Genomic DNA, 27,314 nt, shown 5'->3' with positions numbered 1-27,314 from the left:
AGGGTCAAATCCAGGCCCACCTGACTACACAGCAGTCAGTCAGCCCCACACGGGCTCCACCACGGAATATTCCAGCTGGAGGACCTTGAGGCCAGTGTGTATCAGACACAGTCCGGCAGGCAACAGATGTGTCCGTGAAGAGAACTGGCTCGGACAGTAGCGGGGCTGCCGAGTCTGGAGTTGGTATGCCAGCCGGCAGGCTGCACCTCGGGCAGGTAAGTGCCGCAGCCCTAGGCAGGATTTCTTCTCTGGAAAACCTCGCCTTGCTCTTGAGATCTTGCAGCGGATTGGATGAGGCCCACACTCATCGCTGGGGATAAAACCCTTAAAGTCAGCTGACTGTGGGTGCCGGCCGCCTACGAGATGCCTTCACAGCAGCACCTCGGTTAGCGCTTGAGTCAGTAACCAGGGACGCCAACCGACCGTCACATGCGTCGTCTGCAGAAACACCCACGGGCCCTTCACCTGTTGGTCAGCGGCAGCCTGTCCTGACCTCACAGTTGTAGCAGGGCAGATGAAGTGGGCCACACCAGCTCAGACTGGACTTGGTCAGTTTATGTCCGTCCATCTGAAAGTGCATCCGTGCTCTTCACGCAGAGGCAGGCGTCTGGGGATGCTGGCCCCAAGGGCCCAGGTCAGCCTCCCCACCTGACCTCACCCACCCACTCATGGCCCGGAGACGCAGTGAAGAGTCACCACCCAGGTCTGGCAGGCTACTCGCACAGGTCCCTAAGCACCTCCTGGCTGGGACCAGCCACAAGCCCAGGAATCCTGATCTGTCCGGCGTCCAGGTGGTGTCTACCCCTGGACGTCTGCCAAATGCCAAAGCCCCCCCCACCTGGGGCTGTCCTCAGAAGAGGGACGTTTGGGGTGAGCGTGGGCCCAGCTAGGAGCACTGCTAATGGCCGTGGCATCTCAACTGCAGGGCTGACCGGCCCACCCAGGCCAGGCTCGCTCCCCCAGGTTCCCCGCTGGTCCCATCGCTCATCCCAAAGGTCCTGCACACTGTGGCACTGGGGCTGTGACAGCTCCATCCCCTCCTCCCTGCATCCTCGGGTCCACGGCATCCCACAGGCTCTGCAAGCTCAGCCTGGAAGGACCTGAGGTCCCACCCACCCACCCACCACCACCACCAGTCACAGTAGTCAGACCCCGTTCCTGCCCGAGGCCTGGGTGCTGGCTGCCCGTCCGCCTGCAGGCTCCTCTCCCCACGGCTTATTAGCAAATAAGCTAATATTTGCCCTCCACCCTCACCCCAGTAGCCGCTAAAGCATCACTTCATCACCCTCCACACACCCCGTACTTGTCCCGCATGGCACAGGCTGGCAGGGTAGCACCTGAAGCCACAGTGCGGTCCATCCCTGCCATTGGGGACTAGGCCAGCAGAGGGCACCCTGCGCTCAGCACTGAAGCCCCAAAGTCTGTTTCATCAGGATCCCAGCACCAGGCGAGGCCCCTCAGAGCATCTGGTGAGGCCGCAAGACCCAGGCCTGGTGAGGAGAGCAGCCTTGAAGAACCAGAGGGAGAAGCTGAAGGGGCGGCACAGGCATGGGGCCAAGGTTCCGATGACCTTGGCCTGGAGGTCGTCCACGGGTGGCAGGAGGCAGGCTGTGGGCCCTGGGGGCACGGCCGTACCTGAGGGCACAGCCAGGCCTGCGCGCACCTGGACAGGGTATAAGCACAGACTCCCACGAGACAAGCCCATTTTGCAAAATGTGTTTAATTACAATAAATAAGAATCCCAGGCAGGGTTCACTGCGGGTGCTCCAGGCTGGGACAGAAGGCGGAGTTCCGTCACCTTCCCTGTGTCCCAGCGCAGCCATCTCCAGGCGGCATCTGTGCCTGCAGGGCCATGGGAACCGAGGGTGACGGGGGTCCAGGGCTGCCAGAACCAGTGCTGTCCTACTGGGCATTCCAGTCATCTGTGAAGAGGGCTGGGGATGTCGCAGCCTCCTCGGTTGTACCAACCCTGCCAGAGAGGAAAGTCAGTGAGGGGCCCCGTGGCCTCGGGCAGCATGTGCCGCCCTTGGGAGGCTGGGGAGCCCCACAGTCGTCCCTCCAGCCCGGCCAAGGCCAGAGGACACCCAGCGGCTTTTCTCAGGAGCTGCTTCCATGCCTCCCGGGGGGGAAAGGCTCTGCAGAGAAGTGGAAGGAGCTGGACGAGGCCGGGATTCCCCACTGATGCCTTTGGGGGTGGGGGGCAGGGGATCTTGTTAGAGGGCTCGTTCTGGGGGCCCCTGCTGCCCGGGGTCAGGAGGGGAGCCCCAGGGGCCTCAACCTGCAGACTTCAGCTGGCCCACCTGGCTGAGCAGGGGTCAAGGAGAGGGGTGTGCGCATTCCCATGGGTGTGTCTGTCTGTCCGGGCAGCAGGAAGATGTCTGACTGCATCTCCCCTTCCTTGGCTTAACCACAGGTAACAGTTGAAGGGTGAGAAGTGTGGGCACAGGCGCATTGGGGGAGGGGGCATGTTCGCCCCAGGGGGAGAAGGCGGTGGGGGCCGGGGGAGAAGGCGGCGGGGGCCTCAGGAGAAGGCCAGCCAGGCTGACCCCTGACCCTCTGAGACGGGGGTGGCAGAGAGGAGGAGGGAAAGCGCGTGAGGGATGCCAGCTCCACCCTGCCCCCTGCACACAGTTCCTTCATTTCTGTTTTTCCTTTCTCACCAAACTTAAGTTATCCTCCTCCCCCAAATGCCCCACACACCTGAGGAGGAAAGGTGGGGAAAGAGCGCAGGGGAGCCCCAAGAGGTTGAGGCCACCCAGGGAGGCCGGCAGCTACTTCCCTCCCTACCCCCAGGGGAAAGAGGCTTCCCTGTCCAGCACCTGCTCCCTACCCCCCACTCACTCCCCGCTATGCTCCCCTCCAAGGACCCTCACCTGCTCCTCTCCTTCCTCTCGTAGACACGCTGAAGCTTGTTGATTAAGAAGATTTTGTCTTCCCCCTCCTAGAAATGCCAGAACGAAAGGCTGAGAGAACAGCCATCGTGTGTCCGTCCATAAGTGCCCTGTTCCAGACTGCACTTGGGGTAGCTCACAAGGAGTATTTGAAATCATGAGCACAAAAAGTTTAAAGAAGGGGTACAGAGGCACCAAACAAGGAGACAGAAAAACCAAGAGCCAAGCAGTGGGCACATATATACATCTAAGCTTCCTAGTGGCCCAAGTGAAAAGGGAAATGTGATCAGCCACACAGTGAGGGCTGCCTACCCAGCCTGACTCAATGTACAACCAGCCCTGCCACTCAGTAAGCCTGCCTTGGGCAAGTTACCCCCTCTCTGACCTTGGTCACCATCTGTAACAGGGGGATACAGACATCTGTGTCACGGGGCTTATATTAGTTTTCTATTGTTGCCCTAACCAATTACAGAAACTTAGTGGTTTAAAACAACACAAATTCAACATCTTTAGGTATGGAGGTCAGATGTCCAAAATGGTTCTCACTGGGCTTAAATCAAGGAGTCAGCAGGGCTGGTTCCTTCTGGAGCCTCTGGGGAAAATCTTCCCTTGCCTGTTCCAGCTCTGAGTCTGCCCACATCCCTGGGCTCATGGCCTCTTTCCGTCTACAAAGTCAGCAGTGGCCAGTCAAGTCTTTCGCACACCTCTTTCTCTGATACTGACTCCCATTTCCATTTTTAAGGACCTTACGATTACATGGTGCCCAACCAAACAATCCAGGATAGTTCCCCCACCCAGGGCGGCTGATTAGCAACCGTAATTCCGTCTGCGGCCCTAATCCCAAACCCCCAATGCCACACGATGTGGCACATTCACAGGTCCTGGGATTAGGACAAGGACGTCTTTGGAGCAGGTATGGGCCAACCCAGGGCTCTTTCAACAACTGACTATGAAAAGCACATAAAGCTTTAAGTCTAGGACCCCGTAAACACCAGGTGGATTTCAGAGCCCATCAAACTCTGGGGTCAGACTGGATTCCTTGGGGGAGTCTTCAAAAAGAGAAAACAGCAATTTTATCAGGATGCGTTCTGGGCACGGGGGACCCTGGCTCATCCAGGAAGGCGCTGAGACACCTCCAAGGTAGGACCTCCTTAAGTGGCCTCCCCATTTTCTCTCCATTGAGTTGGTGGGTACAGAGGGCTGTGTGCCTGAGTAAGCGGCCCTGCCCAGCCTCTGAGCACAGGCTGAGCTCAGACCTGCAGCCCCATAGACTCAAAACTGGGGCCAGGCTTGGCCTTGGGAGAACACACAGCCTGCAGAGAGGGCCGCCTGGGGAGCTGTCCTTCAGCTCCTAGAGGACCAGTGGGTGGAGCTGGGATTCCCCTCCCAGAGCTGCTGTGCATCCCGCCACCCTCACCTCCAAAAACATAAATAAATAATAAAATAAATCTGTAAAAAAAAAAAGAAAACAACAAGGAAAAAATAGCAGTGGAGAGTGATGTCAGGGCCCTGGGGGCAAGGCTGGGGCCCTGGGGACGAGGTCAGAGCCCACCAAGTGTTCAGGGGAGATCCACTGTCCCTGACAGGTGACCCTGAGCAGCCAGCCCAGACCCAGGCAGGACAGGACCAGGTGCAAGGCCATTCCCATCCAGGGAAACGCCAGCCCGAGTGACCCTGACTGTCGGGGCAGTGACGTGTTTTCAAGGTGGTGGGAGGCCCCGTGACTGAGCAGGGAGGGAGGGACAGCCCCCAGGCAGGGCCGGGCAGCCTCTGGTGGGGAGGGGGCGCTCGGAGCAGCACGGCCAGAGCCCTCATCCCAGCGGGGTGTTTGCAGACGGGCAGCCTGGCCGCCTCCCGTCTACATCACCAATCAATACAAACTACGCATCTTAATGGACGTATTTTGCGTGGCAGACGACCCCTCTCCACAGCCCAGGTCCAGGGGTAGGTGGCGGCCGGTGGGGCACTCACATTGCTGATCTGCTCCTTGAGGAGGCAGATGACCTTCCGCTGGCCCTTCACCACCTGGATGTTGAGGTAGATCACAGCCCTGCGGGAGGCAGGCGGTTGGGCTGGGCCCTGCACAGGAGCCCGGGGGAGGGGGAGGCCGGGGCCCCCCCGCCCAGGCCTGCCCCACACTCACAGCAGCAGGGCCGACACCAGGTAGATGGGGAAGGTGTTTTCCACCAGGTACCGGTGGACCCAGGGCAGCCAGGAGACCCTGGGGCCCGCCTTCTCCAGGCGGCGCACCCACACCTTGCCCGCCTCATACATGGTGTCCAGGGTCCGGAAGGGGCCGCAGATGCTCGAGGGCTTCACCCTGGGGGAAGAGGGCGGGCGGCTTGACCCCCGGGCCCGGGCACAGACCACCTCCACGCCACCCAAACCACAGCCCCACCAGCCAGCACCTCCCCATCCTGCCCTGGAGGCCGAGCGCCCACTCACTGCCAGATGGCGTAGCAGAGGAAGATGGCAGCTCCCAGGAAGGAGGGGAAGCAGAGCAGCGAGATGAAGACGGTGCTCATGTGGGAAGCCTTCCAGGGCCTGCGGGGCGCCTGGCAGTTGGCCATCAGGCTCGTCTGGGGACAAAGGCTGTGCTCTGCCACCGCCCTGCCGCCCGCCCTGCCCCAGGCCTGGTGGGGCCTCCGAGAGGGACGAGGGCAAGGCCCGCTGTGGGCTGAGGGGCTGTGCTTCCAGGGGGAGCCTGAGCGGAGCCCCAGGACAGCCCTGCAGAGGCAGACACTCAAAAGTTGAGCCCACAGTCTGGAGAGGACCAGCGGGGCCACCTCCTGGTCTACAGAGGGAAGACCGAGGCACATGGGGGCAGCTTGATCAGGTGACTCCAAGTGGAAGGGTGGATACTCAGAGCCACCTCCACTGAATGACGGTCTCCCCTGGGCCAGACACTGTGCCCAATGCTTTATAAACGTCAGTTCTGGCAGCGCCGCCCAGGGCACTGTCCACATTGCACAGATGAGGAAGCACAGGACCAGAGAGAAGGACCCGGTCCTGAGCACCTCCCAGACCCGCAGCCCTAAGCCCTGGCCCGTGCACACAGGCACCTGGCAATGACCACGGACCCTGATAGGCTGCTGCCCAGCCTGCCACAGGCAGTGATGTGGGGACGGGGCTCAGCGGCGGCCCGTGGGACTGACCCCAGAGGGCGGCCCTGGCTGCCAGCCCCACACCACCCGGGTCAGGACTCCGTGTCTGCCAGCCCAGCGGCCGCCCTGGCTGCACACTCCCCCCAGGCCCCGCCACCCTCCCGGGGGCCCAGCGGCACCTTTACCTTCTTGATGGAGAAGAGAAGCATCAGCTTGATGATCTGCATGGTGGGGAGAAGCGGGGAGAAGAGGACCCCCAACCTAGGAGGGCGTGGAGAGGAGGGGGCTGCGGTCCAGAGGCTGGGGTCCTGACACCCGTGGGGCTCCCCAGGCCTAGAGATGGCCACCTGGGCCTGGCTCGGGGTCGGGACCCCGGGGAGGGCACAGCAAGGGTAGCCAAGACTGGGTCCTCCAGGAGCCGAAGGGTCAGGTCACTCCAGAACCCCAGGGCTGGGCCTTGCCGTGGCGCGGAGGGGGAAGGGGTCAGCCTCCCCACGGGCCGGGCAGTGGGACGCACGGGGAAGATGCTCACCAGGTCAGGGTCTGCCCGTAAATCAGCTCCAGAACATTCCCCGCAATGTCGAACTCAGGCTTCCCTTTCCCCTGAAGCCTCTTCTCAGAGATAAGCCTGGGGCAGAAGAGCCCCTAGGGTCACCGGGGAGGGCCGGTCTCCGAGACCGACCCTAGTCCCCACCCTGACCCCCACGCCAAGCTGACGAACCAGCCCACCCCGCCCGGGGGGCCCAGAGATGTGGACGTGAAGGGGAGACTGCAGCCTGGGGTGCCACCCTGAGGGGTCCAAGCTGCGGCCTACTCCGTCTGCATCTTTTTTTTTCTAAGCACATATGGATACACCCAGGTGTAAACATGCACACCGGCATCAAACGTTTTATTGCTTTTTAAAAATCTTGTTATTGGGACGTCCCTGGTGGTCCGGGGGTTAAGAATCCGCCTTCCAATGCAGGGGACATGGGTTCAATCCCTGGTCGGGGAACTAAGATGCCTCGAGGTGCAACTACTGCGCCCAAGCGCTCTGGGGCCTGCGCACCACAACTAGAGAGCCCGTGTGCCGCAACTAGAGAAGCCTGCACGCCACAACGAAGATCCCGCGCACCACAACTAAGACCCGACACAGCCAAATACATACACAAAAATTAACATCTTATTATTAAACTCATATGTTCTCAAAGAAAACACAAAAAGAAGGAAATGACACCTAGCCAGGATATCTGAAAATGTTCCTCCACTTTCTATTCTTCCTCCCATTTTTCCTTCATACAAGACAGATTATATACCATGTGCATCATTTTGAAACCTGTTTTCTTTTCCAATCTAAAAATAGGTAACATCCAGTCTCCTCAGTATTTTCCTCAGTTTAATGATATTTTACACAAGAGCCATCATGGGTGGAGATTTATGGCCCCAATCTGGGGTCAGGTCCTGACTCTCGGAGGCCTGAGAAGCGCCCAGGTGACCCCCACCTCCACCAAGCAGGGGAAGATGCTAGGAGCCCTTCTGCAGGCGGAGCCCAGGTGCCGAGGAGGCACGAATGGACTCGCCCCTGGGCCTCACCTCCACACCAGCTCCCCCAAAAACGTGTCCAGCAGCGTGAAGATGAAGTCCATCACCATGAGCCGGTACAGCTCCTGGCCCACAAAGTTCTCCCAACACTGAAACAGACGTGGCCTCAGCTCCCAGTGCCCCAGTGCCCCGCCCCACGGCCCCTGCCCCCCTGGGGGCCTCCAACACGCCTGCAGAGCAGGCCACATAAGATCAAGCTGCTGTGAGGGGCCACCCCCTCCGCCCCTACTCTGGGACCAGGGTAGACCCTCCTGAGGGGTCCATGCATCCACCAGCACTGCCCGGCCAGCCGTCACCTGGTCCTTCAGGGTGCCCACCCTGCGGCCCAGCCAGTGGTAGCAAAGGATCCCCAGGGTGACCATCTTGAGGATGAGGTTCCTGCGGAAAAAGGGGGCGTGCAGGCTGAGGGAGGGGTGCCTGGGAGACAGACGTCTGGCCCCCGAATGCCCCCACCTGCCCCGCCCGGCCACCCACCTGCAGATGGCCACGTACACCTCCAGCACGGGGGAGTCGTGCCGCTCCAGGGAGGCCAGGGCGCGGAACAGGTAGGGGGCCCCCAGGTTGAGGAGGCAGACCACCAGGGGCAGTGCCAGCAGTGGCCCCTCCCGCTCAGCAGACACGGGGCTCTGCTAGAGCAGGGGGAGGGGCGGCAGTCACCACAGGCGCCCCCAGGACGGGGGCAGGTCCGCGGATGGGCGCGCGTCGGGGGAAGGGCCCGCAGGGAGAGGTCCCAGGGCGGAAGGAGGGGGTGGAAGTGGTAGGCCACCTCCCTCCGCCCCAGGCCCAGTGTTCAAACCGCACAGGAAGGGGGGCAGGAGGGGGAGGCGGGGGGATGGGACACAGGTGCCGGAAAAAAAGAGAAAACAGAAACCAAAAGACAAAACACAAAAGGACAGGAAAACAGGGAGCGTGGGAGGCAGCACAAGAATGAGAGCAAGGCCTGTGAGGGGAGCGGCCTCCAGGGAGGGCCCGGGTGGGCGCAGGGTGCGGGGGCCCAGGGGACCCAGTCTAATAAGGCAGGAGTCTGACCCCACAGCCGCAGCCTCCGGGGGGCCGCCCGCGCCCTCCCCGCACCTTGAGCAGGAGCTCCGAGAAGGTGTAGACGGCCACGGTGCAGCCCATCGTGGTCCCCAGGCACAGCAGCCACACGAGCCCCAGCACGGCCACCCGCCGCAGCTGCCCGCACGCGGTCCACGGCCGCTGGCGCAGCTGCCACTCGGCCAGCAGCTCCTGCGGGCGGCAGAGAGCCTGTCACCACGGCACGGCCATGCAGAGCCGTGCAGACGCACGCACCGCACACCCGGGATGCGTGCAGCGGACACACGGGGAGGCTCGGGCGAAGCCGGGGGTCGCCTCCCGCCCACCCCCAGGCCCCGCCTCCAGGCACAAGGAGACCACAGAACGTGGCCTCAGGCTGAGGCCTGCCCCAGCCTCTCCCACCCGCACCCCCAGCCCTGCCTCCTGAGCTGCGCTGCCCGCGGACAGCTGTCCCGCTGTTGACCGGGAGCCCTGAGGCACTCCCCGAGGGCCCCTCAGCGGAGTCAAAGTTGTGAGCTCCCCTGACATGAATCCCACGGCAGGAAACCCCAGAAAGGCAGAGAACCTTCTACGAGGCCCAGCTCAGCCACCCTCTAGCCTGAGGCTTTGGCCTCGTGTCCTCACCTGTACCCCAGGGCTACTGTGGGGGGGCGGCAGCAGCATCTGCCAGCTGGCCCCGTCGGGCCTCTTCCCGCCAGGGACCGAAGGACACAGAGACTCCAGGGAGAAGGCCCACGAGCATCCCTGACCCTCTCCCACTGAAGCAGGCCCCAGCTGGTGTTCCCGGGACACGGGGTGGGGGACAGCGGCCCCAGGCCCCCTGGGCAGCGCACCTTCAGCTGAGTTCGGATGTTGTCGTGCTGGAGGCGAGTGGCCCATTTCTGAGTCACTTTGTAGTCCCAGGAACAGAACACGGTGATGGCGTGGACTCCCGAGGTGCTCCCCACACGGTAGCTCTCCCCAAAAGAGCGGGACATGCTGGGAGAAGCAGAGGGGGTGACATGGGGCGGAAGGTGCAGAGGCCGGGGAGAAAACAGATCGGACCCTCCCTGCAGCCAAAACCCACCGCCCACTCGAGGAGCCCCCCTGGCACTGGTTGGGCCCCTGGCCACTCTCCCTGCCCCACCTCTAGGGCAGAGCTCTCAGCCTCCTTGTGTGGACTGACTGCCGGCCACTCTAGATCAGCCCTGACCAACAGGGTGCCCACCAGCCACAAGTGGCTAGAAGAGGAGTCAGGCTCCACTCCCCACCAACATGGCCGGTTGCCTCCCACCCAGATGTAGCTGCAGAAGATGCTGGCTCACCTCAGGGCCTTTGCACTGCCTCTCCCAATAACCAAAACACCTTCCCCTGCCTTTTCCCTGCCCACCCTTACTTAATCTCCTTCTCTGGGATGACGGCCACCCCCGCAGGAAGCCACCCTGACTCCCTCTCCCATGCTCCATAACGCCTGGGCAACATAACACCAGGATTTTCCCAGCCTCTTCATTGGTCTGTCTTCTCCTGTATATAGCAAGCTTCCCAAGGACATACATCAAGCTCATTTACCTTCCCACCCTGAGCAGAGCATAGCAAGTGTTTGTGGAGTGGATGGGTGCATGGATGAAAGTGTGGATGAATGGAAGGAAGGAAGGAAGGAAGGAAGGAAGGAAGGAAGGAAGGAAGGAAGGAAGGAAGATGCATGTTTGATAGTTAGGTGGATGGATGGAGTGATGATGGATGGATGAGTAGCTGGTTGGCTGGCTGGCTGGCTGGATGGGCTGAGTGATAATGGATGGATAGAAGAATGGATAGATGAACAGGTAGCTGGACGGATGGATGGATGGATGGCTGGATGGCTGGATGGATGGAATGATGATGGACGGATAGGCAGCCAGACAGAGGAATGGATGGGTAGCTAGGTGGATGCATGGGTGGATCAATGGTGCTCAGAGCTGGGGTCATATGGTGGAGGGCTATTACCTGTACACCAGAGTGATGCACGTGATAAAGAAAGCTACCCCCATGGTGAAGAGGTAGGCCAGGGGCATGTTGTAGGGCAGGCTGCCCGCCTCAGGAGTGCACTGGCCGCCATCCAGTGGGGAGGCACACGGCTGGTTCAGTGTGGCATTACTGTAGTAGCCGTAGTACATGACGGTGTGGCTGAAGCGGCCCTGCAGAAAGGACGCCTGGTCGCGTCAGGGACGCTCCCCCTCCCCGCACCTGGCCCCCCCTCGGGCTTGGAGGGCAGACGGAGGGCACCCAGGCGGCAGGGCGAGGGCACAGGCAGAAGGGGAAGGGCCAGGGCAGGGGAAGGGAGGAGAACACAGAGGTGGCAAAGGACCGCAGCCACCCTGGGGCTTCCAGGGCCCCAAGGAAAGCAAGGGGAGCCGGCCCCCCGGAGTCAGGGGGTGGGGTGGGGGGGGTCCCTGGGGGAAGCCGCGACGAGAGGGTGCCCCTGCCCGTCCCCACCAAGCCTCACCCCACCCGTGAGGAGCTCCAGGCCTGTGAAGGCGGGCACAGGGCCCGCGGGCGCGGGCGGGAAGGCGGCCTGCACGCCCACGATGAAGGCCAGCAGCGGCGGCAGCAGCAGGGCGTTGAAGGCCAGCAGGGTCTTGAGGAAGAGGAAGTAGGAGAGGACGCTGGAGCCGAACTGGCCCCCGATCCGCTTCAGGGCGTAGCGCCAGGGTATCAGGGCCTGCAGTCCCGAGAGCAGCGCCAGGCCCAGGCGGTGCGAGGCCTGTGGGGACAGCGGCAGGACGGCCCTCGGAGGAGGCCCGGAGGGGAGCCAGCCCCCAGCGGGACCTCCCCAGCAAGGCCCTGGGCCAGGCCTGCAGCGCAGGGGCGAGGGAGGGGGCTCGGGCACACCCACAGCCGGGCTGAAGGCCAGGGGACCCCACGGGCAGCGCGCGGAGGAAGCATACGTGGCCCCCTGGGCGCCCCCCGCCCGGCTGCCCAGAGGCACCTACCAGGATGCAGCTGTCGCGCAGCTGGCTGCAGCAGGACAGGAGCCCACGGCGCCGCTGGGCCCTCTGCTTGTCCCGCGGGGGCCGGCTCTCCTCTCTGTGGGCAGGGGCAGCGACAGGGCCGGTCCACTCCCTTCCAGGGGCCGCCCGCCCACCGCAGGCGCGGGGCCCTTCTCACCCACCCCCTGCCCGGCCGAGGAGGTGGGTGTGGGGGCCGCGCAGGGCCGGGGGCACTGACCGCAGGCAGCGTTTCTCCGCCAGGCTCAGCGGCATCCCCCGGAGCATGTGGTCCCGCTGGGCCACCGTCAGGCCCCGAAGCTCCTTCACCAGCAGGCTGCGCTTCTCTGCAGGAGGAGGAGGGAGGCCCGAGTGCTGCCCGCAGCACCCTTCCCTCCCTCCCACTGCTGTGGCCGCTCCCCTGCCACACCGGCCTCTGCTGCCCTGCCAGGTCCTGAATGGCTCCTCTCTGCCCGGACCCCATGCTGCCCGCCTGTCCCACGCCCGCACTGGCCATCACTCTCTTACCTCCACCCCCTGGAGCCCAGGACACGCTCAAGTTCCCAGCACCTTCCGAGGCCCAGCCCAGTGCCCCCTCTTCCCTGACCCAAACTCTGCTCTTGGGTCCCCACAAGCATCTTGCTCTGACCCCCCAACGTACCTGAGCCCTGCCCGCCTCCCACTCCGCAGCGATGGGGTCCCAACCCTACCCGTCCCCCCACCACTTCCCACTATGCCAAGCTCTGGTGGGGTGAGTAGGGGAGGGCGGGGCCTGGAGATCTGCCCCTCCCCCATGTCCTCTCTCCTTTCATCTTCACGACCACCCTGGAAAGCCTATCTTAACCCCACTTTACAGATAAGAAATGACCAGAAAGCAGACACCTGGCCTGGTTTGCACAATGAAACTGGAACGTTCACCCTGACCCCAGAGCCCACGCCACCCTGCACTGCTCCATCGCCCACCAACTGGGGGCCTTGGGTAAACGCGGAGAGGAAACACAGGCAGGGCCCCAGGAAGTACCCAAGCCCCTGGGCACTGATGCCAGAGATCACCTGGTTGAAGACCAACCTGTGAGCTGGGCCCTGCTCCCCCAGCCCCTCCACACCGGCCTCCCATTGGCTCAGACAAGCCAGCAGGCTCCAACACACGCCCCATTGGCTCTAGGGTCACTTCCTCCAGGAAGCCTTCCTGGGTCCCTCTAGGCTAGACAGGCTCCATGACACTCTCCTGCCATGTAGCTTTCCTCAGCTGCCCTTATCTGAGCTTTAGCCAGTCGCTCATCCATTAATTTGGTTCCTGTTTCACACGGCAGACAATACGCTGCAGGAGAGCTGCCTGGGTCTGCTCACCACCATCGCATCCCAGAGCCAATACCAGCGTCTGCGACCCCGCAGATGCTCCGCAGACACCGTGGAGCGCCTGCCTGCGTGAGCCGAACACGGTGCAGCCGGAAAGGCCCGCGCTTCTCTGCCCCAGTGGCCGGGACCCGGAGACACGTCTACACCCCTGCGAAGGGACCTCACCGCTGGGAGCCTTCAGACAGCCCACTGCACCCCACCCCCCACCAGCTGACCTCCTCCCCACGGAGGCTCCACCTCCCTCACTCACCCTCCTCCTCCAGGACCACGGGGTCCAGCTCCAGGTCGTACATGCGGAGGCTGGGCCGAGCTGAGCGGCCCACGTCCCTGGGCTGGGGCTGGCTGGCCCGGCGGCGCAGCCTCACCGTGCGGTTGTAGTACTGCGAGATGATGGCGCCGCGGCTCCGGCCTGCGGAGGCTGCTGGTTAGGGGGGATGAGCCCCCCTGGTGTAGCGGCAGGGGCTGCCCCCCATTCTTTCCCAGGAAAGTCCTTTCATAAGAGACCTCAAGCACCACCGGGTTCCCAAGAGCCTATTTTTATCCCCGTGACGACTCCAGCGTCGTTTTTAGAACCCAGCGAGGCTGCCTGGGGCTGTGCGGGGCCCCCGGGCAGCAGACAGGGTGCGGTGGGGTGGGAGCTGAGCGGGCCTGGCTCTGAGCTGCGCAGATCCCTGCTGGCCACCCCAGCCCAGCCCAGGGTCCAAAGGCAGAGGGTCCCACTCACCGATGGTACGACTGGGCATGCTGGCCAAGATGCGAAGCGTGGCCGTGCTGTAGACGGGGGCGCCCTCGGGCCCCAGCGAGGCCTGGTGGTCATCGCCTGCCCAGCAAGGAAGACTTGTCCAGAGGTTCCACAGACACCGCTGGCCAGCCATCTCCCCCACCCAACCCCCACCCCAGGCTGCCAGGAGGGGCTTCCCGAGAGGCTCAGTGTCCTGCCCACATACCCCAGCGCCAGGCCAGGCCGGGCGGGCTCACCTGAGGTCCCCAGGGACGCAGTCCCCGGCTCCCTCTGCTGCAGCTCCAGCCCCTCCTCAGCCACCCAGCGGCTCTGCTCCTGGATGAGCTGGTGGAAGGAGTCATGCACTTCGCTCTCATCATAGGGGCTGGGCTCCTGGCTCCTGGGGCGGGAACGGGGAAGGGGCAGGAGTTCAGGCTGCAGCTGACCCAGTCGTTGCCCCAGCAGCCTGCCCCCTCCAAAGGGCTGAGGCCCAGCCCACCTCTCCCTGGGGGTATGTCCCAGCCCCACTCCAGAGCACTTACTCCTCGGCGTCCTCTGGGGTCTCAGGGACATTGAGGACAAAGGCCAGCGACTGAGACATATCGGCAGCCCACCCCCAGCCAGTCTGCCGACCTAGGGCAGTTCAGAGCCTGGACACAGCTTCCGGAGCCTCCCACTGCCCATCTGATGAGACAGGAAGCGATACAGCAACGTTAGCCTGGCACCCAGCCCCACAGCCCGCTCCCCGGGGACCATGGGAGGTGCCCCTCCCAGCCCAGGCTGCCTGAGCCCCCAACCTGCCCGCATCCACATACAAACACCAAACACATGGTCAAGTGAGTGGCCCCAAATGAACCTCAGGCCAGAATGGACTGCGGGGAGCCCCTTCCACCACCAGGGGAGCGGGAGGGAGGGAGGAAGGAAGGGAGGGGAGTCTGGGCAGTTCCCCACCGGTTTCCTTAGTGGCGCCATCCCTGTGAGATGGAGAGCGGGTGGGGTGCCTGTGGATAGGTTCTCCGTTCCTAGGGTTCTGACCCAGGGATGCCGCCCTCTTGGCGAGAAAGGTCAGGACAGCTGAGACCTCCCCTGTGCCCGCCTGTGACTGCACAGCACTTCCTCCGGCCGGAAATCCCACAGACAGCTAGCATCCTGGGCCCTCACCCCTCACCCCTCACCCGCACCAGACAGAACAGCAAGCTCCCCACCCTGCATCTCCCCGCCATGGTCACTCCACGCCAAGCTGGGCACATCAAGGTAGACAGCCCTCCAGAAAGACTCCCCTACATTCCATCACCTCAGGGCAGGGCCCGGGCAGCTGGCTGGGGGAGGGGGGCTGGGCCCTAAACAGGCAGCCTTTGTCCAGGCTTTGTCCGGGCTCTGCCGTCACCCAGGACAACTGAACCAGAGTGGCCTTGTCCAGGCTCTTCACCCCATGGGGGTGGGGCTGGGGCCGCAGGCTCCCAGCCACCAGCTGACTCCTGCAGGACTCTGCCCGAGCAAGACTGGGCCCAGCCCTCAGTCTGCCCTGTACCCCTCCTCCCCCGCCCTCCCTCCCCTCGCCCCCCAGGGAACTCAGCACTTAGCAAAGTTGGTTCAGCTCAAGGGGCTTCCTTGGGCGAGGCCAGGGTGTCCAGACAGAGCAGGGCCCACTAGGGCTGTGCCCAAACAGTGCCCTCATTTAGGGGTATCCAGTCTCTGAGTCCAGGCCCCACACAGTCCAAGCCCCCTCCCCTTCCCTCCCACAGGAGCACAGCGTGGAGAAACCAGCAGAGAGAAGGAGGTGGACTCTTGACTCCACCGGAAAGGGAAAGTAGCTGGAGGTGGGGCTGAGGGTGTGCCCCCCAATCCAGTCCCTAGAGCTGGAATTCCTTCTTGGAAAGCCTCTGGCACACTCCGCTTCTCCAGCAGGGAGGATTAGGGAGATGGGAGCCGTAGGGAGGTGGGAGGTGCCTGGAGGCTGCCTGGGGGACGGGGGCTCACCTGGGCACTGGCATCTGGGCACTGCAGAGGACTTCTGCCCGGCTGGTACCCAGCACCCTGGCACCCTTGCCCAGGCAGGGACACGTTGGTCAGGAGTTTCCGGGGTGCACCATTCCTGAGCCCTGAGCCAGGTAGGGCGGGGCAAGCTGGGGCCCATTTCCAGAAACCCCACCCCAGGCGGAAGCGAGTCCTCTGGGAGCAGCTACTGTCCAGTCAGAGCCGCAGCCCAGCCTCTGAGTCCAGGACCCCTCCCCCTCCCCCCTGCCTGTCTCCCACTCCCCCACTTTCGGCCAGTGGCACCCACCTGCGCACCAGACCTCCCGCCCCTTCCCATCCCCAGAGACACACACCACCACCCTCTCTCCTGATGTCACCTGCTGGCTGGGGTGGGCTGGGATCTGCAGGTCCTCCCCCCTCCAACCCCACCTTCCTGAGAGAGTCAAACCCAGAGAGATCCAGGAGGAGGGAACTCAGAGTCCAGTGGCCCAAAGGCACTCGGAGGGGGTGGCGCTGGTGGCCGCTGGGGAACGGGATGCGGCTGAGCGGAGGTGGGCGCCGCCCCCAAGCCCGGGAGCGGCCACCGCGTCTGACCACCGGCCGCTTACCTGGGAGGCGCTGGGGAGGAGGGGCCCTGCGGGCGGCTCACCTGTCCCCCGCGAGGGCCGCCGGGAACTGTCTGGACTTCACCAGCTGCGGGAGGGGTCGTGAGGTCAGAGGGAGGGAGTGGCCAGGGCCCTGGGAGCGACCTGTGACCGGCTCAGGCCTGGCGGGCCAGAGAGCTGCACCGCCCAGCCCGGCCCACGTGGTGACGGCCTCGGACAAGTCACGTGACTCGGCTCCCACCCCACCCCTCCGCACCCCACTCCTCCTCCCTCTCCCCCTCACGCCCTTGCCAACTGTGCCCTCTCCCCGCCAGCTTCCAGCCCCTCCTCTCACCCCACCCTGAGGTCTGAGCAGGATGAAGGCAGCCGAGTGTCTGGAAGTGTTCCAATCTCTGGTTGAATCCAATTTCTGTGGGACTCAGTTTCCCCAGGTTTCAAATGGGGACAATGATTCCAGACCCCCTACTTCCCAGGGCGATTATCAAAATAACACCATGCAGCAAAGCCACACGGATACAGCAGGCCTTGCTACACCAGATTGGGTAAGCCTTTTCTCCAGCACAGCCTCCTGTGACAACTGCCCCAAGCTGGCTGGTGCAACCTGGGGTTATCTCCACCCTCCCGATCTGGGCGTGGTTTCTGCTGTTTCTCAAGTAGAGTTCCGGCACACTTCCTGTGTGCTAGGTGGGGAGGAAGCGAGACACGCTTAGGGACTGTCCCCATTGCTGTTTGCTCAGTTATTCCCCACAAGGCAGAGAGCGGGCACTGATGACCCTAGTTCACAGATGAGGAAACAGGCTGAGAGGTCAATCAGCCTCCAGGGTGTCATCGGCCAGGGCCTGAGTCTTGTGCACCTGGGAGCTCTACCTAGAAACCTGACCTCAAGAAAGCCTGGCAGAAGGCCAGAGCCCCCCTTGAGTTTGAGAAAAGGGTGGGATTTGGACACTGGTGCGGGCCATTTTTGGTTGCAAGAAGCCTTGAGAGGCGGGCAGGGTGAAAGTGAGCTGGAAGGCAGAAAGGAAGGAGAGGGCCCTCCTAGAGGGGAGGACAGGTGGGCCAAGCCAGGACGCCCAAATAGAGAGTCATTACCAAACGGATGGATGTTAGCACCGGCACCTCAGCGTGGAGAACCAGCCCTGCCCAGCCCCCGCCTCTCCCCCAACACTGCTGCAGGCCCTGCACACCCATGCGCCAGCCACATAGAATTTGCATGATCCCAGGCCCAACTTGAAAGTCACCACCTCTGGGGAGCCTTCCGGGATTGAACCCTGTTGGAGCACGTGCCATTTCCTATTCACATGTACATTTGCCAGTCCGTTTCCCCCTCTCCCAACCCCTCTCTATGCTCACTGTGTACCCAGTACCAGCACCCAGCCTGGGGCCTGGCAGAGAGGAGGGGTCTGGAAAACTAGGAGGGGGACCAGTCGGGGAGGCAGAAAAACCACTGGAGCTCGTTACGGATGACGGGGCCCTGAAGAAGGCGGAGAGGGAGAAGAAGGAAGGGCGGGACCGCGGGGCCTCCCAGGGGTCCCAGGGCCGAAGAAAGGGCCAAGAGGCCTCTCAAACAACTCGCTGGGGCGGGGCACGGATGGAGCCGGTTCCTGAGCGCTTCCTATAGGCCAGGCGCAGGGCAGCTTCGACTGAAGTGCCAATGACGGAGGCGGAAAGTTGAGACACAACGCTAGGGCTTCTGCAAATCGAGCAGCCCTAAGGCATGCGTCCCACCCACCGAGCCTCTGGGCGATCGCGCGCTCCGAGCTGAGCGGAGCCGCGGCTACCCACGGATAAGGGGCGCGGCCCGCGCCCTGCCTCCTGCCTCCCGCCTCCCGCCTCCTGCCGCCCGGCGCGGGCAGACCTCCCGCCCCGACGCCGCGGGTCCCCGGTGGGGAGGGCAGGGCCCGCCCCCCGCCCAGCGCGCACCCGCCGCGCCCCTCACCTGCCCGCCGGCGCCCCGCGCCCCCGCAGGAAGTGCAGACCTCCGTGGAGAGCGGAGAAACTGCCGGAGGTGGGGGAGAGGGGAGGGCAGGGAGGCGACGGCCGGGGGAGCTGGGGTTCCTGTCATGTGACCCCGCCCCTCGGCTCTCTCGCAGCCCTTCCTGGAGTGGCGGGAGCCGGGCGGAGGACGTCTCCTCCGGGGACCTGGTCCCGTGTCCCCAGGTGAGCTGGGGGCAGAGTAGGGGGAGGGGCGGATCGTGGAAGAGAGAACTGAGGCCGAGCAGCTGCTGGCGGCTGGCGGGAGAGGGGCGAGAACCGCTGCTGAGGGGCAGAGGGGTCCCTTCCTTCCTCCCTTTCCCACCGCTGGGGCTGTAGCCACGCCCCCTCATCTGGGTTCCATGCGGGTCGGGGCGGACCCCGTCCCAGGATCTGGACCACCATCTAGAAGACAGAGGAGGTCCCAGCACGTCCAGATTCGAGGTGCTGCAGGAGGCAGAATCCTGGGAACTGTTGGGGTTTGGGGCAGGGAGGTCTTCCCAGTGGGAGAATTCGCACGTGGAATTGTCTCTTGCCAAAGGGTGAGGCGGAAGGCCTGCAGCCGCTGGCAGCGGGTTAGAGTGGGGCAGAGTGGGCCTTGGGCCCCACCGCGTTTAACTGTGCCCACACCTGGCCTTGTTTTTGTTTGTGACATCCCGTTTTTCCGAGCCCTTTGGACCTTTCTCCCCATTTGACAGATGGGGAAACGGAGGCCATACGTTGCTTTGAGATGTGGCTGGATACTGAGCCAGATATCCTCCTACAGGATTCTTTCTCTCCATTACTGGCCATGCCAGGGCCAAGACCCTGAGGCTCACTCAACAGTCACCCCACAACCCTCCCAGGAAGGGGGTGCATTGCAGCCCCAACTTCAACCCCAGCGCAGAGATGCTGAGGCAGTGGTCAGTGCAGGGCCCGTGGGAGCCAGAACCAGAGGCAGCGGGCGAGGAGCTGTGGGAGCAAGAGATGGAGCGGCTGTGCTCCTCCCAGGAGCCCGTGCGGATGCTGCCCTACGCCATGGTGGATAAGCGCTTCATCCGGTGGGTGCCCAAGCACCCTGCTGAACACAGCGGAGGCGGACAGTGGGGGTGGGGGAGGCTGCGCCTGTTGGATAGGGGTGGAACTCACCCACGGTGGAAACACTCCCTGGCCCAGGGCGCTGCTCTGCCTGGCCAGGTGGGCATGCTGGGTGACTCAGGGACTCCCCCACCCCCATCCCCACCCCATACCAGGCAGCTGCGGGAGCCCGAGGGGGTGAAGACCTCGTGCTGGAAGCAGTGGCGTCGCAGGCAGCAGACTGCGGGACGGCGCCTGGGGGAGGCAGCACGGCGGCTGGCCCGGGGCTGTGGGCTCTGGGAGGGGGCTCTCTACGAGATCGGGGGTAGGACCTAAACCTCAATCCCCACCTCCTGCCTCCCCTCTCTGGAGTCTCAGTGTCTAGTTTAGAAACCAGAGGAGGGCATCATCCCCCCTGCCATTGCACCCCTCCGCCCCCACCAACCACCCCCCCATCTTCACACATCCCCCTCTGCCCCTGGAGCCACCCTTCAAACCTTGATGATGGCACCCCCTGGTGGCTATTAGAGGTACTGCCAGGCAAGCCTCCTGAACTGGCCATTAAACTCCCCGTGGGGCTGGTCACCCACACCCCGCTGGGTTGGTCAGCCCTCAGCCCGCAGTCTTCAGATCATCAGCCCCGCGCCTCCTGACCCACCTGCTGTTCCCGCAGGCCTCTTCGGCACTGGAATCCAGTCCTACTTCACCTTCCTTCGCTTCCTGCTGCTGCTCAACCTGCTGACCCTGCTTCTGACAACCAGCTTCGTCCTGCTGCCCCTGGTCTGGCTCCAGCCCCCTGACCCAGGGCCCACTCTGAACTTCAGTGAGTGCCCGGCCCATGGAGGGCACCGTGCCCCTGAGCCCACCCGAACGCTGGGGGCTGGTCCAGGGCTCAAGCGCTGGGACACCCCGACCCTCCGTGTCCCATCCCTGGGCATCGTCCTGCTTGGGTCCAGCCCTGAGACTCTACCTGCCCTCACCTTTTGCACGACAGGCCTCCTGATACGCCCTCAGGACCCTGCTCAGGCCTCCTGAGTTCGGGGGCCTATGGAGTGGGAGGGGCAGAGTCTCACTAATGCCTTGGGGACCCTTCCTTATTGGACCCCTCTCCCTCCTCGACAGCCCTCCAGTGTCCCGGTGGCCACCAACCCCAGACTGGTGTACCCAAGTTCCACAATCTACTTTGGAATGTTTTAACCGGCAGGGTGAGTGGGTCTGTCCTGGCTGTGGACCAGGGAGGCTGGGAGACCTGGGGGTCTGGCCTCAGGGGACCCCAATCTAAGAGGACCCTCACCCCTCCAAGGGCATGTGGGCTTCTCGGGGGACAGTCCTCCGCAGACAGGCTGGCTGGGTCAGCAGTGGGCTCAGACAGAAGCTGAGGCCAGTGTGCACAGCCCAGGCCCATGCATGTGCCCACGGCCCTCAGAGCCCAGCTGGGGTGGGGGTTTGAAGGACAAGAAGGGAAAAGTGTCCAGGGTTCTGGGAGAAGCACCACCCTACCCTCATCTCTGGAAGCCGTTGAGTGGTTACTGTGCAGGCTCCTGTGTTCCAGTCCTGACTCTTCTTCCAGGCTGTGTGTCCTTGGGCAAGTTGTCTAACCCCTCTGAGCCTCTGTGAAATGGGGATACTCTTATTCCCTACCTGATGGGGTTATTGTGAAGATTAATGTGTTAATAGCAAGAAAACACTTAGCACATAGCCTGGTTCAGTTGTCATCATCTGACATCCCCAGGCCTTCAACAACACCTATCTCTTTTACGGCGCTTACCGGGCGGGGCCTGAGAGCAGCTCGATATACAGCATCCGCCTGGCCTACCTCCTGAGCCCGCTGGCCTGCCTGCTCCTCTGCTTCTGTGGGATTCTACGGCGGTGAGAGCAGAGCCCCTGCCTCCACCCCTTTCCAGGGAGGTCTTCCCTGATCGCCCCTCCTTAGCATGGTACCCCCCAAGCCGGCAGGGAGACCCTGCTAACGGAGGTTCCAGGGCCGGAACTCTGCATCCCCAGCTGCAGACCTCAGGGGTGGGGCCGCCGGCCCTGTATCCCTACCCCCCACGCAGGCCAAGTCCAAAGCCTACACCTAGGGCTGCCCCGGGCTTCCCATCCCAGATCAGAGCCAAGCCAAGGCTGAGCCCTGGCCTCCTGCCCCCTCCAGGATGGTGAAGGGGCTGCCACAGAAGATGTTCCTGGGCCAGGACTACAGGTCGCCTCTCAGTGCCAAGGTCTTCTCTTCCTGGGACTTCTGCATCCAGGGCCAGGAGGCAGCTACCATCAAGAAGCATGAGATCAGCAACGAGCTGAAGGTGTGTGTGAGGACGTGCATGAGTGCAAGGTGTGAGTGTCAGTGGGAATGAGTGTGGGAGCACATGGGACTGTATGAGTGTGTGGCTTGAGTGTGGGAGGGTGTCTGTGTGTGTGAGAGTGTGTGCACACAAGGCTTTCCAGCTGGAGGCGGGGACTGTGCCGCGTCTGGATGTGAGCACGTACCTGCACGGTGCTGGGGGGGATGTTCTAGATAAAACCAGCCCCCCGTGTGTCCCTGTCTCAGCATCACCCCAAGGTTGCCTAGAGCCCGGGAGCCTGTCTCCCCGTGCACAGCGACCTGGGACTGTTTGCCAGCCCCTCCCCTCCCACCTGGGCCAGCCCTAACCCGCCTCTGCCCTGCCCCTGCCAGGTGGAGCTGGAGGAGGGGCGTTACTTGCTGATGAGGCAGCAGCAGACCCGGGCTCAGAGGGCCTGCCACCTGCTCACCTACCTGCGGGTCAACATCCTCATTGGGCTCCTGGTGGCTGGAGCCATCAGCGCCATCTTCTGGGCCACCAAGTACTCGCAGGACAACAAGGAGGTGCCAGGCGACTGACATGCATTTATTTAACCCTGCCCAGACCTGGGGGTGGTCCCACTTTGCAGAAGAGGAAACTGAGGCTCACAGAGGTTAAAGCAATTTGCCCAAGGTCATGACCAAGTCGGACAGGCTCTGCCTGTGGATAACCCCCCACCCCCATGCTGCCACTGGGAATAGTCCGTGGGCTTCCGGATGCCAGGCCTGCACCAGAGTTACACTTGAGGGGGTCGTAGGGGATGGGGGAGCCTCTGGGGGCCCTCCAGCCCATGGCAGCCCTTTATCTGCTTCTCCCCACAGGAGTCCCTGTTTCTGCTGCTCCAGTATCTGCCCCCTGGGGTCATCGCCCTGGTCAACTTTCTGGGTCCCCTGCTGTTTGTTTTCCTGGTCCAGTTGGAGAACTACCCTCCCAACACTGAGGTCAACCTCACCCTTATCTGGTGAGTGCCACCTGGGGGGTGACAGGTGGGACAGCATGTGTAGAGCAGGGAAGGGCTGTGTCCTGCCCCCCGCCTTGGTTGTCACCTGGCACCAGGGGTCCCGAGCAAGGGAAGGCAGGCAGCTGCTCACACAGTCTCGGGAGTCTAAGGTTCTCCAGTCACCACCATCCAAAGCAAGCCAGTGACTTTTGCTGGGGGACGTTGGGTACCACAGTCACCCACCTAGGAACACAGCTCCCTCCCATGTGCCCCGAGGGTTTACACGCCTCACCTTGACAACCCTCACGTGACCTGTGACGTTAGGACCATTCTAATACCCATTGGATAGATGAGGAAACTCAGGTTTGAAAGGGTCAAGTGCCCGGCCAAGGGAGGCTCCCCATGCCTGCTGGGTGCAGGTTCAAGCTCAAGCCCTCCTCCGCCCCCAGGCTCTGCTCTGTCTCCCCTCTCAGAACTCCGATCCTGCCTTGGACCCACTCGTAGGACCCACCCCTCCCAGCTCCAGCCCAGGTTCTCCCTCTGTCTGCCACCCACCCCTCACCTGGCAGGGCCTGCTTTTCCTTGGGCTTCCCTGGTACAGAAGCTGTCCAGAGCCCATTCTGCATCTCTCCAAGGTAGACTGTGTTTGATTTGAAATTTTATTTTTGGAATGGGTAATAGCACATGCACATGGTAAAAAAAAAATTCCAAATGCTCAAAGGGATGAAAGATAAAAATAAGCCCCCACCCACTCTGCCTCTTTTAACAGAAGAACCATTGTTCCCAACTAGGCTTTTGCCATGCGTCAGCCTTTGAAAGTCCACACTTTGTGGGAATTCCCTGGTTGTCCAGTGGTTAAGACTCTGTGTTTCCAATGCAAGGGGTGCTGGTTTGATACCTGGTCAGGGCACTAAGATCCCACATGCCGCGGGGTGCAGACAAAAAGTTAAAAAAAAAAAAAGTCCACACTTCGATATAACATGCAGACGATGATTTTGGGTTAGGCCACCCTACCTGTGTGATCCAGTTATATATCATTCAGGAGTACGCGTGCACGTGTTTGTGATATACGGACAGTGTAAATGAACTAGGGCGTTAATAGGCCTTAGAAGAAAGAAGGATCTCACCAGCATTAATGATGTAAAGGCCCGTATGTGCCTGTGAATCTCCAAGCTGGGTGCGGAGGGAGGATGACGGGACCGTGCAGTGTTTCCCAAACTGATCTAAACAGAACCTTTCTCCCGCGAATCATCTGGAGACCGAGATTCTGGGGAACACACTTTGGGAAACTGCCATGGATGGAGCAGGTCGGAAGGAGGCTGGGCCCCGGGTTTAGAGGAGGCTGGGCCCGGAGAGACTTGAGCTCAGGCAGATGTCGGCCACACCTGCATCCTGGGTAGATGTGCCACGTCCCTGGGCTCCTCCCCTGACACAGACCCCACCCCACTCCCTCCAACCCCCAGGTGCGTGGTGCTAAAGCTGGCCAGCCTGGGAATGTTCTCCTTCTCGCTGGGCCAGACTGTGCTGTGCATCGGCAGAAACAAGACCAGCTGTGAGTCCTACGGCTACAACGCCTGTGACTACCAGGTGGCTGGTGGCTCCATCAGGGCCTGTCCCTTCTGTCCTCTGCAAAGCCCCCTTCTTTGCTCTCCTTGTCCCTCTCTGGGTCTCGCCTTTGTCAGAGGGCGCAGGCAGAGCTGCCCACCCAGCAGTCACCTTCAGGGGGCGCCATTCGCATCACAGGCTGCGCTGTGCAGAGAGGCAGCCCTGACTGTGGGCTTTCTCTGCTCAGATCTTATTCTCCAGGCCTGGGTTTTAAGGTAGCAATCATATCAGACTCCAGGCAAGGCTCCCATACCACAGAGGCCCCCAACGGGTGGCTGAGGGGCGGGTGGAGGCCGAGGGTAGTGACAGATGTCCCCTCTGACCAGTGCTGGGAGAACTCGGTGGGGGAGGAGCTGTACAAACTCATCATCTTCAACTTCCTGCTCACGGTGGCCTTCACCTTCCTTGTCAGCCTGCCTAGGAGGTAAGCTGCGTGGGGACACTCTGGGGGTGGCGCAGGCCTGTCTGGGAACGGCCAGTGGCCACAGCCAGGGGTGAGCAGCCCTCCATGCGTGTTTCCACGTGAGTGTGTGATGGTCCACAGCCAGGACCAATGAGGTCCACGCGCTCCTCCCTGGTGTGGGTACCTGGACACTCCCCTCCCCCAGGCTGCTGGTGGAGCGTTTCTCGGGCCGGTTCTGGGCCTGGCTGGACCGGGAGGAGTTCCTGTTGCCCAAGAATGTGCTGGACATCGTGGAGGGGCAGACGGTCACCTGGATGGGCCTCTTCTACTGCCCCCTGCTGCCCCTGCTCAACAGCATCTTCATCTTCCTCACCTTCTACATCAAGAAGGCAAGGGCTCCAGGGGCTGGGAGGGAGCAGGGGTGCACCTGCTGGGCGCCCTGAGTGCCATCGGCAGAGCAGCCCTCGCCAGGCAAGGAGAGCCCAGGGATGCAGTCACCTCCCGTCTGCATACGGTGCTGACGGCCCCCTGTGTCCTTGCTCGCTCCGCAGTACACCCTGCTGAGGAACTCCAGGGCATCTCCCCGGCCATTCCGCGCCTCCAGCTCCATCTTCTTCTTCCAGTTGGTGCTCATCCTGGGCCTGCTGCTGGCCGCTATACCCCTGGGCTATGTGGTCAGCAGGTGAGCGGAGCAGAGGGGCCGAGGCTGCTGGGCCAGCAGGTCCTCACCCGGCCACTGACGCCAGCCTTTCTCTGGCCGTCTCTCCCCAGCGTCCGTTCCTCCTGGGACTGTGGCCTCTTCACCAACTACTTGGCCCCCTGGCAGGTGGTCCCGGAGCTGGTGGCCCTCCAGCTCCCGGCCCCCAGCCAGCGCATCCTCCACTACCTCGGCTCCCACGCCTTCAGCTTCCCCCTCCTCATCCTGCTCAGGTGCCTTTCAGGGGAGCGCGGGCCAAGGGAGGGGGCACTTGGGAGGGGAGGCCCTTCCTTCCACGGGCACCCCAGCCAAGGCCCATGATCTGGGAGCCAGGCAAGGAGAGCCCAGGGATGCAGGGGGGCCAGGGGCCCAAGAACAGGTGGCCTGGGGGTTCCCCAGCGCCCCTGGGCAGCCCCCTCAGGTCCTCAGCTGTAAAGCAGGCACCTTAAGTGACCACTGGGGAAGCACAGTGCCTGGTGCAGGCATGCCGTGAGCCTGCCGCGGTTGTTACTCTTGCTGCCTTTTGGAGGAGAGGGGCTGAGCGACCCGTGGGAGGAAAGAGCGGAGAGACAAAGCGGAGTCTGGGAACCTGGAAGAGAGAAGACTCCGGGAGGCGATTTTTAAGGGACTGGGGCGAGGAAGGAGGAAGGAGGGGACTGACTGACCTTGCATCCCCATCTATCCAAAGCCTTGTCCTGACCGTGTGTGTCTCCCAGTCCCAGGCCAGTGCGAGGGCCATCCGGGGGCTCCGGAAGCAACTGGTGTGGGTGAGTGTCCGCTGGGCTGGGGACGGGTCATGGACTGCAAGCAAGACCCTGTCGGGAGTGCGGCCTCAGGCCGCGGATAAAAGTGGGGAAGGTGGAGGGAGGGGACCGGGACCTCAGGCCCGGAGCCAGGCGACAAGAATGCGGCTTTAGGCTTAGGGACCCGGTTTAATGGGAGTGTGGGCTTGGGCTGAGGTGCGAGGTGAAACTGGTGGAGGGGTGGTCTCTGGCCAGGCTGGGGCGGGACCTGATGGGCGTGGCCTCTGACTGGGGCGGGACCTGGGCGTGGTCTCGGACGGGGGCGGGGTCTGGAGGTCCGGCGGGGGACTGGTGGGGCGGAGCCGGAGCGGGAGAGGGAAACTCCGGCGGGGCGGGGCGGGGCGGGGCCCCGGGGGGGCTGCTGCCGGGTCCGCTGCTTCTCCCGCGCCCTCTGCTGAGAGGAGGTGCGGCTCCTAACCCGACACTCGCTCCCCGCTTCCGCCCCAGCAAGTCCAGGAGAAGTGGCACCTAGTGGATGACCTGTCGCGGCTGCTGCCGGAGCCGGGCTCCGGCGACTCTCTGGGGCCTGAGTCCCCTCAATCCCGAGGTTCGCGCCCGAGATCCTTCTGCCCCGGATTCCCGTGCTCGGGCTCCCCGGGACCCAGGCCCCCCGGGCCGGGACCCTCCCTTGAGGATTCCGCCGGAATGCGCGGTGTCCCGGTCCCCGCCTGTAGATTCCGCTTCCCCAGCGGGTCGGAGCTGTAGCACCAACCCCCACCAGCGCCGCTTCCTTGCCCAGAGCCCGATGTGCAGCCCCCCACTTCCTGCCCCCTCGCCCCACGGTCGTGACCCCCTGGTAACCACCGCCCCTCTCAGTGGGTCCGCCAGCAGGGTGCCCCAAGGTGGGGTGCATACACCTAGGGGCAGCAGGAAGAAAATATAGGAACTTGTATTTATATTTTTATCTCAGTCCTCTAAAGTTTCTATTTTTGTTGAATGTTTTGTAATATGCATAATATATTAGTATAGTGACCCATGAGTCCAGTTTATAAATACACATCCATTGGGAGTGCTCAGGAATTGTTTACCGTAGGGAGTACCATTATAAAAGTTCGGGGACCTGTGGGATGGGGAAGGCCTGGCTGCAGTGAGAGCAAGCCTGCAGTGGGGGCTTGCTGTGCTCTGACTGCAGGCACCCCACACAGCCTCCTGTAATTCCTCCTTCACATGTGAGACATTGAGACCCACAGCCATTATGAGTCAGCAAAGGGCAGAGCTCAGATCTGATATGCATCGCGAGACACACAGGGTGTGGAAGGTAGCGGAGCCTGCTGCCCGGAAGGCAGACCTGCGTCCAAGATTC

The 27,314-nt window shown here is 62.7% G+C and overlaps 2 protein-coding genes across 5 annotated transcripts; one reads left to right on the top strand and one right to left on the bottom strand.

Annotated features, from left to right (window-relative positions):
- Positions 1 to 1,702: 1,702 nt before the first annotated feature.
- On the bottom strand, positions 1,703 to 16,377 carry TMC6 (transmembrane channel like 6). Of its 3 annotated transcripts, XM_057716643.1 has the most exons (21): positions 16,222 to 16,377; positions 14,179 to 14,320; positions 13,894 to 14,036; positions 13,640 to 13,735; positions 13,166 to 13,324; positions 11,798 to 11,903; positions 11,563 to 11,656; positions 11,076 to 11,333; positions 10,577 to 10,767; positions 9,448 to 9,592; positions 8,651 to 8,806; positions 8,051 to 8,202; positions 7,873 to 7,954; positions 7,568 to 7,665; positions 6,528 to 6,623; positions 6,181 to 6,256; positions 5,337 to 5,470; positions 5,035 to 5,211; positions 4,863 to 4,941; positions 2,874 to 2,941; positions 1,703 to 1,969 (listed from the first exon to the last, which is right to left on the bottom strand). In XM_057716643.1, exons 2-21 carry the CDS (start codon positions 14,235 to 14,237, stop codon positions 1,903 to 1,905), a joined length of 2,436 nt encoding a protein of 811 aa, XP_057572626.1. In that variant the 5' UTR covers positions 14,238 to 14,320; positions 16,222 to 16,377; the 3' UTR covers positions 1,703 to 1,902. The 3 variants fall into 3 exon arrangements, with proteins under 3 accessions (XP_057572626.1, XP_057572624.1, XP_057572625.1); XM_057716641.1 differs by lacking the exons at positions 13,894 to 14,036; positions 14,179 to 14,320; positions 16,222 to 16,377 and having other exon boundaries at positions 11,076 to 11,291; positions 13,640 to 13,732; XM_057716642.1 differs by lacking the exons at positions 13,894 to 14,036; positions 14,179 to 14,320; positions 16,222 to 16,377 and having other exon boundaries at positions 11,076 to 11,207; positions 13,640 to 13,732.
- Positions 16,378 to 18,248: 1,871 nt separating this feature from the next.
- Positions 18,249 to 26,830, top strand: TMC8 (transmembrane channel like 8). Of its 2 annotated transcripts, XM_057715893.1 has the most exons (16): positions 18,249 to 18,375; positions 18,956 to 19,229; positions 19,422 to 19,570; positions 19,919 to 20,068; positions 20,368 to 20,450; positions 20,978 to 21,114; positions 21,398 to 21,545; positions 21,917 to 22,087; positions 22,385 to 22,524; positions 23,967 to 24,090; positions 24,435 to 24,532; positions 24,717 to 24,900; positions 25,063 to 25,193; positions 25,283 to 25,441; positions 25,897 to 25,975; positions 26,459 to 26,830. In XM_057715893.1, the coding sequence occupies exons 2-16, from the start codon at positions 19,078 to 19,080 to the stop codon at positions 26,714 to 26,716; spliced, it is 2,163 nt and encodes a 720-aa protein (XP_057571876.1). In that variant the 5' UTR covers positions 18,249 to 18,375; positions 18,956 to 19,077; the 3' UTR covers positions 26,717 to 26,830. The 2 variants fall into 2 exon arrangements, with proteins under 2 accessions (XP_057571876.1, XP_057571877.1); XM_057715894.1 differs by lacking the exons at positions 18,249 to 18,375; positions 19,422 to 19,570 and having other exon boundaries at positions 19,113 to 19,229.
- The last annotated feature ends 484 nt before the right edge of the window (positions 26,831 to 27,314 follow it).

The sequence above is a fragment of the Hippopotamus amphibius genome, chromosome 17, assembly GCF_030028045.1.
Source record: "Hippopotamus amphibius kiboko isolate mHipAmp2 chromosome 17, mHipAmp2.hap2, whole genome shotgun sequence".
Taxonomy (NCBI): Eukaryota; Metazoa; Chordata; class Mammalia; order Artiodactyla; family Hippopotamidae; genus Hippopotamus; species Hippopotamus amphibius.
The sequence above is the reverse complement of the archived record's forward strand: the minus strand, read 5'-3'. Positions and strand labels throughout refer to the sequence as shown.

Coding starts and splice junctions, on each gene's coding strand:
- TMC6 (XM_057716643.1), bottom strand. CDS start 14,237: ATGTCTCAGTCGCTGGCCTTTGTCCTCAATGTCCCTGAGACCCCAGAG. Junction 10,768..11,075: donor TGGAGCTCCTCACGGGTGGG/GTGAGGCTTGGT, acceptor TCCTTTCTGCAG/GGCCGCTTCAGCCACACCGT. Junction 6,624..7,567: donor TTGGGGGAGCTGGTGTGGAG/GTGAGGCCCAGG, acceptor CTTCTGCCCCAG/GCTTATCTCTGAGAAGAGGC.
- TMC8 (XM_057715893.1), top strand. CDS start 19,078: ATGCTGAGGCAGTGGTCAGTGCAGGGCCCGTGGGAGCCAGAACCAGAG. Junction 21,115..21,397: donor TTCTGTGGGATTCTACGGCG/GTGAGAGCAGAG, acceptor TGCCCCCTCCAG/GATGGTGAAGGGGCTGCCAC. Junction 24,091..24,434: donor ACAACGCCTGTGACTACCAG/GTGGCTGGTGGC, acceptor CCCTCTGACCAG/TGCTGGGAGAACTCGGTGGG.